The sequence below is a fragment of the Chlamydotis macqueenii genome, chromosome 16, assembly GCF_036417535.1.
Source record: "Chlamydotis macqueenii isolate bChlMac1 chromosome 16, bChlMac1.mat, whole genome shotgun sequence".
NCBI lineage: Eukaryota > Metazoa > Chordata > Aves > Otidiformes > Otididae > Chlamydotis > Chlamydotis macqueenii.
This window is the reverse complement of record NC_141571.1, coordinates 4204070-4217803: the sequence shown is the minus strand read 5'-3', so window position 1 is coordinate 4217803 and position 13734 is coordinate 4204070. Positions and strand designations below refer to the sequence as shown.

Here is a 13734-nt window from a genome sequence, read left to right as displayed (position 1 = left end):
CCCGAGCGCAGAGGTCGCTGCGGCGGCCTTCGCGCATGCGCCTCAGCGGCCGGCGCTGTTGCTAGGGGAGCGGGCCTGGTAACGGCCGCCGTCCGCGCTGTGCCCCGCCGCCGCGGCGGGCAGGCCCCGGGCCCCGCTGCGGGGATCCCGCCGGGGAGTGGGGGCGGTGGCAGTGGCAGTGGCGGTGGCAGTGGCAGTGGAGGTTCGCTTCTTCGCGTCCCGGGAGCTGGCGTCCTGCGGCAGCCCCGGGTAAGCCTATGGAGAAAGGCCTGCGGAATGCCATAGTCTTCAACGCCTCCAAAGGGGAGGCTTTCACTCTCGCCAGCAGCTACAAATCCCTGCGCAAAAGGCTTCGCGGTAACTGGAAGATACAGAGGTGAGGGCGGCTTTCTCAGTAACTCTTGGCAGGTTTTTTTTCAGAGCTGGCGTGGGAGAGAAGCCGTGTTTCTGTGGTGTGAGGGTCCTTTACAGGCAGGGCCGAAAGTACGCTTGGGTTTCTTGCAGCTTTTGGAGCGGAGTCTTCTCCCAGCCTGCCCAGGTTGTGTGGGGTCACCTCATCTCCGAGGCAGAGACCGACCGCTCCTGAGTGAAGAGGCCAGGATGGCTCACCCTCCCCACTGTGCACCCCCCCAGGGGTTGGGGCACCCACAGTCCATAGGGAGATCCTAAAATTTGTGTGTGGTCTGCATTGGATACCCAAATTGTCTTTGGGAATGTGTATCGTAAGCTGAACCTCTTTTTTTTTTTGGTGTTTTTGTGGCATTAGCTGTATTTTCACTGTCGGATGCTGTGCAGAGTTGTCTTTGGAGCTTTCCTATCTTATCTATGGAAGACATAGAGTGTAAGTTGTATGGATGAAACTCCAGATACAAGTTTTTGAGTCTATCTTGATTCAGAGTTGGGGATAGAAAAGACAACAGCCCTGGTGCCTATGATAATGCCTATCTGTCCACTACAAAATGTGCCCAGAGCCAAAAGGAAAAAAGAATAAGAGGAAGCTCATCAGGTGCAAAGCTTAATAGCAGCTATGACAGTTCATACCAGTTCTGGATCTGCCAGAACACCTCGTTACAGCGGCTTTACTACTTAATGGGTTGACATTTGTAAGGATTATTTTTGCTCGAGTTGTCAACCTTAAACCCAGATAAAAGGATGCGAAGTAACTGAAGTGATTTGCTTTGTGTTTATTTGCCAGTCTTAAAAAAAAAAAAAAGAGAAAAAAGTTGTGGTTCAGGACTATATCCAAAAATAATGTGTCTTTATTAATCTATTTGCAGCCTAAAAGATGAGATCACATCTGAGAAACTGTTTGGGGTAAAATTGTGGATTACAGCAGGGCCAAGAGAAAAGTTCAGTGCTGCTGAGGTAAGAAGTCAATAATTGTTTGCAAATTCATTATGCTTTAAGATTTGCATCATGTGAAATAGAAAAGAACAACACAGAAGACTTTGCAATAATACTGCTTTAAATGAATTTACACAAATTGAAATTTGAATGCTTTTCTTATAGGATCAAGTTAATTGCAAGTAGTAAGAATCATTTACCTTCCCTCATCTCAGGGTAGATTCCTACAGTCTTGTGTGTAGCTTTTTTTCACATGTATTTATTGTGAATCTTTGTTATCCTCTAGTTTTCAGTTCTGAAGAAATTCCTGGAGGATGGTGGAGCCATCCTGGTTATGCTCAGAGAAGGCGGAGAGTCTCAGTGTGGCACAAATATTAACTTCTTGTTAGAAGAGTACGGGATCGTTTTCAATAATGGTAATGGAATTCATCTGTTTTCCACAAAATCTAAAGAGCAGGTTCAATCTTTGTAGATAAAAGCCAAGCACATCCCTCTCACAAAGTACCTTTTGGTCGAAGAGGTGTTTTTTTGCTTGAAATCTACGTGTACATGACAGTGTAATACTGGAGCACACCGAGGGCTTTCCATGGGCAGAGTACCTTGATAACAACTGAGCCATCTCCATTCCTTTGCTGTAGTTGTTTGTTTTAATGGGATTTACTAGCAAAAATTAATTCAAGTGACATTTCTTGGTTAAAAAGCCTTTAATTTCAAACGTTTTTGTTCCACGTGTTTTAATGACTTGAGTAACTTCATACCCTCAACAAACAGTGGCACTTCTTTTTAGCAGTCCAATAAAATGCCATGCATTAGGTTCTGTACTGTCAATGTGGAAAAAAAAAACAACCCAAACCAGATGTCTCTCAGTGTATATAAAGTATTTTTGGGGTCTTTGGTGGCATTTGTAGACTATGCCTTTTTTTTGCATCAACAGTATTAGATTCATCATGCTTTTGGAAGATGTACTGAAAAAGAATTTGAACTTGTAAAGCTTGGTACATATTCTCTTAACTGGATCATCCTTTTGCCTCTTCTACTTTGCAGAAGGCTTGGAGATGTGCTTATTTTTCACATTTTTATTTGAACTTGCAAATATATTCCTGTTCTAAATCTGTATATCCAAAAGGAAACAGTACTGAAGGCTGACTTGAATCCTTTTGGGAGGCACATGCCAGCTTTGTGGCAGTAGAAACAAACACCAAGGGAATCCAAGAGCCAAGCTCATTATTTGTTGCTATATCTAGCACACTGATCGGCTAAGATGTAAATGTCTTTTTTTTTTCCTTTTCTTCAAGATGCTGTAGTACGAAATGTATATTACAAGTACCACCACCCAAAAGAAGCACTCATCTCTGATGGAGTTTTGAATAGGTAAATACTTGGGGTATAGAAATCTTTACAGCAAACTCTTATAGTCCGTATTGTTCTCAGTAAGCTTTGGTTTCCAACATCTTGTAGGGGAATCAGTAAAGCTGCAAGAAAAACAGTGCTTGAGACAACAGATGAAGATGGAAATGGACGTGACTCACAGTAAGCATGTTCCTTTGAGGGAGCTTATGTAAAAATATTTAGAATAACTCAGAATTAACAAGTTTGTAATCTAGCAGGAGTATGTTGCGCTTGTGTTGAGGTTTTCTACTGTATTTCTTAGGTCAACTTCTTGCTTCTCAAGGTTATATCTGGAAAGAAGAATCTGTGTAGTACTGCTTGATAGCCAATGAAGGAGCAGGAGTGATAGGCTTTAAAGGGAATTACTGCTCTCCTGACCAGATCTAGATGACCTTTAAAGGTCTCTTCTAACCCAAACTATTCTGTAATGATTCTGTGATCTTTTTTTTGTCCCTTGTCTGGATTTTTATTTGATTAAACAACGTGAATATGAATAATCTCTAGACAGAGAGTGCTCTGGCTGCAGGCATGAGTGACGCTACGTCTTTTTAAAAAGTCTCAATCCGGGGTAAGACAGACATTTATTGCAGTTTTTAGCTTTCCATCCCTCTGTGCTTCAGAGTGAAAAGGCATTGAGAAGAACACAGATTTTCTGTAAGTTTCTGTTCTTCCTTGCAGCTAGTTTTTAGACTAATAAATGACCATGTGGTTGATTACAAGAAAAAAATCTAAGTGTAAAAACATTTTATTTAGTTTTGTTCCAGAATTCGTCTGTGAGTTAAGTACCCTTCTCAGATACAGGAATGTGCAGAAGGAAATCAAAAGTGTTCTTTCTTTGTTCCTTATTTAAGACAAATTGTCAACTTGGAAAAATCTGTAGAAAGAGACTAAAATGTCATTATAATGATCTGAATGTTCAAAATTGTGCCTCTTGGCATTCCACCACCAGTGCACAATTGCAGTTTGCAGTTTAGGCAGACAGACAGAGTTCTGTAACTATGTCCAGCCTACCTGATACGTGCAGGTAATTATGGAGTTTCTGTATTTCCTGCAGAGCGCTCTCGTTCGTGTATCCATTTGGTGCCACACTGAATGTGATGAAACCAGCAGTGGCTATTCTGTCAACAGGATCCGTCTGCTTCCCGCTCAACAGACCTATCCTTGCTTTCTATCAGCATGAGGTATGATTCTGTGTGTAACAAACCATGTATTTCCCCCCTGCCTCCCACAAAAATTGAGAATTTATTTTATGGGAGTACTTACCAACCCAGTTCTATTTTTGATGCACCTGCAAACTCCAGGTGAGCCTAGTGACTTCTGCTTCACCTTATGGAAAACTTCTTTGCCTGAGGTTCAGAGGAGAGTTAATTCCATGGTTGGCAAAGATTATATGTTTGGTTCACAGATGGATATTTTTAGTTCTTTAAAGTTTCATTGTTTGGGGTTTTTTCCACTGTTTTAGTGATCATTTAGTAAGTAAGGTTATTGCTAGCTTCATAAATATGCCATATTGAGTTAAGGAAGAGGACTGTCACCTTGGAACCAGTAGACTTTTATGTTATCTTATTCATTCAGCCCTTTTAATTGTTAAAAAAAGTTTCAGAAATCTAGCAGTAGTTGATGGGAACACAGAAAGAATTAATATTGTTAGTGAACATAAACACATTAACACATTTTTTTACCATGTAGATGAGTTTCTAACACTACTGTGGGTTTTTTATAACTTTGGTAGGAAGCTGATGTTTTTTCTGAGGATGCCCAACTTCATCCCCACATGTTGCAGCTGAAATAAACCCCATAAATCAAAGACAATACAGCAGCATGAAGTGAACTTAAAAGTACACTTACTGCTTGCGTTTTATCTGCAGATGTCAGAGTAAGATATAATAAAATCCCTTCAGCCACACAATACCTGCACATAGATCTAATGGACCCTTAGACTCATGCCTAATTTTGCACCCATGCTAATACTGAAATGATTTGCATTGATGATAAGAGCTGTCTTTTTGTAACATAAGTCATCTAAGTTATGAAAAGCCTTAACTGTGCTGGGTATATAGCCTTGCTGGTTGCTCTTCTTGTTTCAAGACTCTGCCTGTTTGTGTGGATTCTCATGTGCTTCACGTGTTGAGCGTGGAGAGGAGTGTTTTATTCTAAGAATTCTAACAACTAAATTGTGCTCTAAGTGAAATCCGTATAATTTGCTTGCACCTCCGTGAAGTGTTTTGCATGGGTTGACCACTGAAGTGTAATAGGTTTGTGCAGTGGAAACCATTATCATAGAATCGTAGAATCATAGAATGGTTTGGGTTGGAAGGGACCTTCAAAGGTCATCTAGTCCAACCCCCCTGCAAGGAGCAGGGACATCTCCAACTGGATCAGGTTGCTCAGAGCCTCATCCAGCCTGGCCTTGAACGTTTCCAGGGATAGGGCTTCAACCACCTCTCTGGGCAACCTGTTCCAGTGTTCTACAACTCTCATTGTAAAAAATTTTTTCCTAATATCCAATCTAAATCTACCCCCCTCTATTTTAAAACCATTACTCCTTGTCCTATCACAACAGGCCCTACTGAACAGCCTTTCCCCATCTTTCCTGTAGGCCCCCTTGAGGTACTGGAAGACCGCTATCAGGTCTCCCCGGAGCCTCCTCTTCTCCAGGCTGAACAGCCCCAACTCTCTCAGCCTGGCCTCATAAGAGAGGTGCTCCAGCCCTTTTATCATCTTTGTGGCCCTCCTCTGGACCTTCTCCAACTGGTCCATGTCCTTCTTGTGTTGGGGGCTCCAGAACTGGACAGGTACTCCAGGTGGGGTCTCACCAGGGCAGAGCAGAGGAGGAGAATCACCTCCCTCGACCTGCTGGCCACGCTCCTCTTGATGCAGCCCAGGATGCGGTTGGCCTTCTGGGCCGCAAGGGCTCATCGCCAGCTCATGTTGAGCTTCTCATCCACCAGCACTCCCAAGTCCTTCTCCTCAGGGCTGCTCTCAATCATGGTGATAGTTCTTCCTTTGATGTTGTATCGTGACGTGAATGTCAAACAGATGGCATAATTTTTCTTGTCTAGCTCAAGGAAATCGTAGACACAAGGGTAGGAGATGAAGCCAGAGACAAATGTTGTCTCTCAAGCAGAGCAGCAAAAATTTGGTAGAAGGAAAACAAGGTCTCTTGGAGTGAAAAAGAGATGGGGCAGCAGCAGAAAGTAAAGGAATGGAAAGTAAGAGCAGGGATGCTAGCCGATCATGCTGTTGTGGGTAAAGTAGGTAGAACTCAGGTTGAAACCATGCAAAACACCAGAGTATGAAACATCAGCAATCTGTTAAACAAACTGGATCTTTGTTCAATGTATCTTCAAATCCCTTACAGCAGTATTGTTATATTATGTTATGAGTTTCAGAGTTGGTGCAGGGAGCATTACAGGGTTTCTCTTTCTGTTAAAAAATTTATATTTCCTATGTATGTCCTTGTGGAAGGATTAAGGGGTAATCATACAGGAATTCCGAAGATGTTTCATGAATGCATTTTCATGCATGTTTAATTTAGCTAAATTAAAATATAATGTCCTGCATATTTTGCATTTTATCTTACAGATAATAAAACTACCAAACTCTTCTCTCATTATCTGACAAGAATATGTGCTGTATTGACATGCATGCATGTCACTGGCCTTTAGGTTTACATTCTGAACACTGAAGAATGGGTAGCAGGAAGTTAATAATGCATACATTTAACTTAATTCTTTTTTACTTGAATGAAAAGAAGTGTGCTTTTTCTGCAAAAATAGCCTAAGTGCAGCTGGTTTTGATGATATTCTCTGTTCTGTTGTCATTTTATTTTTTTTTTGATTGCCAGCCAATTCTCTCTCTACTCTTATGAAATGCAGATCAGTATTTTTAATGAATTTCTGAGCCTTAGGAGCATATGCTCTTATAATAATGCTGTGTTCTTGTGAGCTTGCCAAGTTTGCAACTGCTTTTGCTACTCCTTATTCCAAAATTTCCTATTTCTTTAAATCACTTTGTAATTACACAGCATTAAGAATTGCCTCTAAAACCATGATTTGGAACAGTATTTGCTATATTGTATTTTTTGTTGATAGAGTCAAGGTGGAAAGATGGCAGCGCTGGGATCTTCCCACATGTTCAGTGATCAATATTTAGATAAGGAAGAAAATGGTAAGATCATGGTAAGTTGTTTGTTGGGGCTTTTTTTTTTTAAAAAAAAAATTCTCTTAGTGGCTATCTACAGCATTTACAAAGCAATCCAAGCTCCCTGGCTTCATTTTAGAGCAAGACAGCTGTGAAATGGATTCAGTGTGGAGATTCTAACCTGATACTGAAATCCTGAGGAATTTGTTAGAGTACAAGTAACAGGAAGAGGTTTTTAAAGATATAGTTTGTTATTTATGTTATAGGATTCTGAAAAGCTTTTCCTACTTCTGTTTGCCACTTTATTGTTATTAATATTTAAATACTCAGTAAGGGAGGTTTTTGTTTACTACTTTCTCATAGCTTCCTTAGTGCTTGATTATGGCTACATGATTAGTAATAAACCTTTCCATCTATAGCTCCTGATACCTGGAAATTGTAATGCATTTTCCGAAGTGGGGTATGTGACGTTGTTGTGTGTAAGGAAGGGAGTTTCCTGCTGATGTGTTCCTGAAAGTCTGCCCCTCATACGGCTCATTGCTTCCAGATATAAATGCAAATGAAGCTTGTATTTTCTCCACAGATATTCTTTGATTTATTACTTTTTCCCCCCTTCTTTTTAATGCTATGTGATTTAGTTGGTTTAATATGAATGTTTAAGCATAGTATAAGGTTACTTGGAGCCTCCAGAAACTAAATAAGTTTTACCCTTCTCCAGGATGTGCTTTTCCAGTGGCTCACTACGTCAGATATCCATTTAAACCAGATGGATATGGAAGACCCTGAGGTAAGAGAGATCCATCACAAGGAAGTAAATAATAGTGTGATCCAGCAGCGCTAGTTCTGGCAAACCTTGTATTTAGCACAAAGTGGCTGTTGTTGTTGCAGACCCTTTATTCAGGGTCCGAGATTGAGTAGACAGATGGACTAGGCATAAAAAAATGATGGCATTATATCTCTGTCAGACTTGGATTGCTGTTCGTTATCAGACTTCATTTGTGAGAGTCTCTTCCCAATTTGCCCATGTTTATGAGGTCACTTGCTGCTCCAGCTGAATAAGTTTGCATTTCACTCTGAGTTTTCAGACAAGAGGAACGTGCATGAAGTGAAGGTAGATTTCTGTATATGAGTAGGGGTCAACCCGTCTATCAGTTTTACTGTCTTTTTAACGTGTATGCAAATGCTATTTTTATTTGGAAATCTCGTATGTGATAAAATTATATACTCTGTGTGCATAAAAAGAACAACAGTCTTGCATGGTTGATGAGTAAGCTGTCTCTTAATTTTAAAGAAGTAACAGAAATCCAGATACAACCTCCATGTGGCGAGTAGCTTTACAGCTAAGAGAACAGAGTTTGCACAGTCTGCTATTCTAGTGAGCTGCACTGCAAATGGTCATACCTGGAAAGAAATAGTTCTTTCTAGATGAGATTTTTAGGTAAGATATAAACTAGAAAAAGACTATGTAAGTAGGTTCTTAAATCATAGGTGTGTGGGTGTGTGTGTGTTCAGATTTCAGACTATACCGTGCTCCCAGATACAGCAGCACTGTCTGAGCAACTGCGAGTCTGTCTACAAGAAGGAGATGAGAACCCAAGAGACTTCACAAAGCTGTTTGATACATCCCTTTATCAGCTGGATACAACTGCCCTCCCTTCAGTTATCAAGTCAGCAGCTGTGATTTATTTATATTTCCATTGTGTATTCTGCATTTTCTGTTTGTGCTTAACTGTGTCTGCTTAAAAGCAGAAGGAACTGAGCTCTAGGCAGCATTCTGAATATGGATAGGCCAGAACATTGATTTGTACAGCGTGACAGTGATGGTTTCTCTTGATTCTTGTCTTAGCTGTAGTGTCTGACATTGTTTTTTTCCTTTTTTCTGACTGCTGCTGATTCAATGAACTGGTATTTTTAGTAGAACTGTCTACAGTGATGTCAGGTGCTTTCTGGAGTGATAACTGAGAGCTGTAAGAATGGCTTGGCATTTTCTGAAGCTGAATTTCATTCATCTTTGCATTTCCCAATAATTCTGTTTTGAGATTTATCTGCTGCTCAGTTTTATCAGTTTTGTATCTCCAGCAGTTTTGTCCCTCGTAACTCATTACCCAGATCATGAATGAACATGTGGAATAGTAGCAGGCTTAACACAGATGCCATGAAATTCCACTCTGTTGTGGACACTCTTTCTTCTTACTCTGTATTTCTTATATTTTTCACTAGATATGAATTCATAGTGGGATCTCCCTTCTCATCCCATAACAGATAATTTTTTTCAAATAGCTTTTGTTGTGGACTTCCTGAGAAACCTTAATGAAATCCCAAGTCTGCTCTTTTTGAACTGTATGATTTTTTCCTTGTGCATGTTCATCCCTTTACAAGTTGCTTGAAGAATTGAGGTGTGACTTCTTTTTTTGTTGTCTTAAACATCCACCTATCATTATCTTCTTCTCTGTCTTAAATTTAACTAATTTGCTTGCTGTAGAATTCAGTTGTTACTGATATGCAGTTCTCGGGGATCATCCTAAAATTAGACATCGGATTTTTTTTAATGCTGTGACTATGCGTAATGTTGACCCTGGTGTCTTCGTAAAAATTCATCTCTACAGCCTGCAAGTGGAAATGGGTGCTGTATCATTTCTTCTCTCATACTTTGCCTTTTTCTGTGCTGCAGAGCTTATGAACAGCTGAATGTGAAACATGAACCCCTCCAACTCATTCAGCCTCAATTTGAGACTCCACTACCTGCCCTCCAGCCGGCTGTGAGTAATCTCCTTCCTAATGCAGCGCACAGAGAATCCTGTTTAATGTAAAACCCCTGTGTGTCATTTAAAAAAAAAAAAAAAAGTGAGAAATGCTGTTGTAATAATTAATCACTTGGGAGTTGAATACATTGCAGGGAGGAAAGAACATTTACTTATGCTTCTAATTTTCATCTACAGAGCTTGAAAATGTAGCATCAGGTACTGCTGCAGAATGCCTTGTGTATATAAGCCTTCAGCTGAATAGCTGCTCCCAGTCCTTTGAGGTGGTGGTTCAGCCTTTATTGTGAAAAAGAATGAGGTATTTCAGAAAGCAGTGATGGTGTGAGTAAAATACTGACTGCTGCCAGGGGAGGAGCCAGTCTATTCCACTCTCCTTCCATCTCCCATATACTTTGGGGAAGTAGAAAGTGGAGTGTTGGTCTTTTACAGCAAGGGCTGGCCAGACTTTTACCAGCAGAAATTTAGGCTGGCAGCAACAACACAAGCTATGGTGGTGTCAAACTTATTTTGAAAAGCAGGTATCTTTGAGTATCTTTGAGTTTTGCCATCGTGGCTCCATCCTTCTTTACCCTAGATGCTGAGAAAGCATTACTGGGATCCTTATAGCTGCAAGGTTGCAACTGAAAGTAGTGTCTCATGCACTGCTCTTTAAAAAAACAAGTCCAACTTGTGGCATAAGTGGTGACTGCATGAAAAAGAAAATACTCTTACCAGAATTAGTGTGAATGTTTCCAAGGTGAGCTGTTATGGTGAGCTTAGTACCTCAGCTATCACCTGGATCTTATAGAGCAAAACTAAAAACAAACTGCAAATGCAGTATGTCTAGTTGTGATGTGAGGTGATTAATTCTAGCATATTTGTGATTAAGCTCTTTTGGAGTATTCAGTTATTTTTACAAAATGTAAGCATAATTTTTAAAAAGGTGCATCTTTGTACTGTGGGCTTTGGAGTTGCTTTTGACTTTATAAAAGGTTTCTTCAAGTCCAGTCTAAGTCCAAAACTGTTCTCTTGGAGATCTGTAAAGTGTAAGAAAAATATGTGGCAGTAAACCATGCTAATCCTTCTCTTCAAGGTTTTTCCACCTGCTTTCAGAGAATTGCCTCCTCCTCCTCTGGAGCTGTTTGACTTGGATGAAACTTTTTCGTCTGAGAAAGCTCGACTTGCAGAGATTACAAACAAATGTAAGCGGAGCAGACTGATAAATTACGCATTTATGTATTGTCCATTTATATGAAGTAAAAATTTTTAGAGGAAATTTGTTGTTCTACTTAGTTTTAAAACAGGGGCCTCATTTATGAAAATCCACTGCTCTCATCCTGGGTCAAGCAATTGGAAGGCCTTGGAAATTGATAACGTAACTTTATGTACCATGACATTTTGTTTGTTACATGACATTTTATTATATTTCTGCTGCTATTTCCTATATTGTGCATAAATTGCTTTGTGCACTCTTGCTGATTTATTTGACATTTTCTTATGCTTTGAAGTTAAAATGTTAAGATTATTCTGAACGCCTGAAGTCTAAATGAGATGAGAAGGTACTAGCTTCAGGAATACATCATGGCTAGTCCACTGAACTTAGTTACAGGACTTAACCTTCCAGAATGCTAGCAACAAGTGAGATTTGTAGTACATTTTTGCCCAGCTGATACGGATATATGTGATACTCAACTCCCTTCTTCCTTGGGATGCTGGTTTAGGTACTGATGATGACCTGGAGTTCTACGTACGGAAATGTGGCGATATCCTAGGAGTAACAAGTAAACTCCCAAAGGAGAAGCAAGATGCCAGATATATCCTGGAGCACATCTTCTTCCAAGTGGTTGAGTTTAAGAAACTGAATCAGGTATTTTTAATAACAGAATTACAAGTAAATAGTGGATGGTATCAGCACTGAGGTTGATGTGTCTTCGTAGCAGCTACATTTGTCACAGGCAAGCGGTACAGTGATGTGTTGAGACGTTTGTTGTACGATAAATTAACCAGTGAAGTGTGATCCAGAACACTTATGACTCTTAGAATGTGTAGTGTTCAATTTATTAAGTCTCTCATTTATTTTAATCGGGGGATTCATATCTGCAAGCATAATTTCGGTAATTTCAGCTAAATACAGTTCATTAATGGTGCATTGTGTAACAGCAGTGTGCCCTCGTGAATGTTCACAGTGCTTGCTAATGCTACAGTGTAGATGTGAAACCAGCATTGTTACTCACAAGCAGCTCTGTGTTGAAATAATTCTTTATAGTAAATTTGATGCTTCAAAGTCTGGTTGAAGCATATTGGCAGATCAGCTGTTTCTACTAACAAGTATTCACTGTTTCTCAGATAGTCTAGTTAAGACAAAAATCTGACATTTCTACCCTATCGTTAAAATTATTTTTCTTTTCTTTCTTTCTTTTTTTTTTTTTTTCCCCTTTCTTTCCTCACCTAAGGAACATGACACTGACACAAGTGAAGCTGGATTCCAGAACGGTAACTGAGGTCTGGCTTTCCCCAGTTTGAGATGAACCTTCTCATCAAACACACTTTTCCATTTTTTTTCAGCCTCTGTGTTCAGTATATTGGTTGGGACTGTCTCAGCAGTTCACCGAATGTTCAGCTCATTTAAGTGTAGGAGTTTGGATAATTAATGCCTTTTGAGGAAGTGCTTGTGTTTTGCAAGCACTTTCCAAATAATTTCCTATTTTTCTACTTCTTTATTGAAATTGCAATTTTGTAATATATGAAAAAAAAATCTTAAACTAAGAAAATGTGGTTTTGGTCCTTCTTTCTGGCTCCAGTACTTATTTTCTTGTAGTAAGGTTTACTGTGGGTTCTCTTGGTGTACGTGTAGGCTTTAATTGCATTGTGGGAAAGGTTGTTATTTTAGTTTGTGAACTGCAGAAAAGAAAATACAGCCATAAATAACAGCAGCTGCTGAAAATATGCTAGTATGTCACCCTGAGACAGTCTCCTTTTGTCTCTCTGCCGAAGTGAATGGAGGAGAGGTGGGTTTGTTCCTGTAGAAGGAAAACATTTCTTCCAGGGGAGGGGAAGGAGTGAAATAAAGCAATCCTGACATTGTTGCAGATCGCTACCTCGTGTAAGACTGGAAACAGGTAATTTTGAAAAGAAGGGACAGCATTTGGATGAAGAAAATGTAATGGATCGTTATTAAGAAAACGTGATACTGTGCAGAAACTCGGGAATGTTCTTACTTACACTTATTTGATATTTAGCCTATTCCCAGAGATAGTGAGCTAGGTAAAGTACAAGAACAGGAATTCAAGTGAAATTCATTGACCATGAAATGTTGAAGCTCAATGCACAGCAAAAATAGAGCCAAAGATAGGCGTGGTGAGATACTGCGTGTCTGTGTTGCAAGGACTTTTTTTTATACCAACACTCAGATTGCATTTTGACATCCAGAAAACTTTGTATTTAATCTGACACCCAAACTGTGAAACTTACATTCTTCCCCCACTCAAGCCTTCTCTGCAGCTTTTGTGCCACCTGTGCTTTATCTTGCTCTGACGTGGTTTTTTTAACATCAGAGCTGCTTTTTCCAAAAGATCTGTTCATCTTTTATCCTACCAAAAAAAAAAAATCCTTTCATTTTGCATTGTTTCATGCTTTGGATGCCAACTTGGCACAGGTTTTTCTAAAGGAGGTGCCCCAAAGCTCCTGCTAAGATACTGGCCAGCCGAGATGTGCTAATACAACGTTAGCAGAAGTGGTTGCATCTCTTCTTTCTCTACAGACGTTCCTTTTTCATAGCAGCATGTTTGAAATTTTTCATTTCTTGCTCTTTTATTTATTTTTGTTTAATGGCATGGTTGTGTTTGTCACACAGAGTACTTCGTACATTCCAGCTTCAGATTTACACAATAAGCTTAATCTTTCCTCTGCAGTATCAATACCAATCACTCAACCGGCACAGACTGCAGTTGAACCAAACAAGCGTGTGATCCTCTTCCTGATTGTAGATCTGGTTTGTACTGTTCTCTGCTGTTTATACTTCAAACTGTAAATACTTTGGGGGCCCTTTTTCTGGGTTGTTTTGTCACCTGTTCCTGATGTTGTAACATGGTTTAGAAAAAAGTCATCTGAGCAGCCA

At 39.9% G+C, this 13734-nt stretch overlaps 1 protein-coding gene across 2 annotated transcripts; it reads left to right on the top strand.

The window, feature by feature from the left end:
• The first annotated feature begins 71 nt into the window (after window positions 1-71).
• Window positions 72-12405, top strand: IFT52 (intraflagellar transport 52). 2 transcript variants are annotated; one of them, XM_086761039.1, is made up of 13 exons: window positions 72-376; window positions 1278-1365; window positions 1631-1760; window positions 2640-2715; window positions 2803-2874; window positions 3788-3914; window positions 6828-6914; window positions 7595-7663; window positions 8389-8543; window positions 9548-9635; window positions 10711-10819; window positions 11339-11484; window positions 12071-12405. In XM_086761039.1, exons 1-13 carry the CDS (start codon window positions 258-260, stop codon window positions 12116-12118), a joined length of 1314 nt encoding a protein of 437 aa, XP_086617165.1. In that variant the 5' UTR covers window positions 72-257; the 3' UTR covers window positions 12119-12405. The 2 variants fall into 2 exon arrangements, with proteins under 2 accessions (XP_086617165.1, XP_086617166.1); XM_086761040.1 differs by lacking the exon at window positions 72-376 and adding an exon at window positions 796-841.
• Window positions 12406-13734: the final 1329 nt, after the last annotated feature.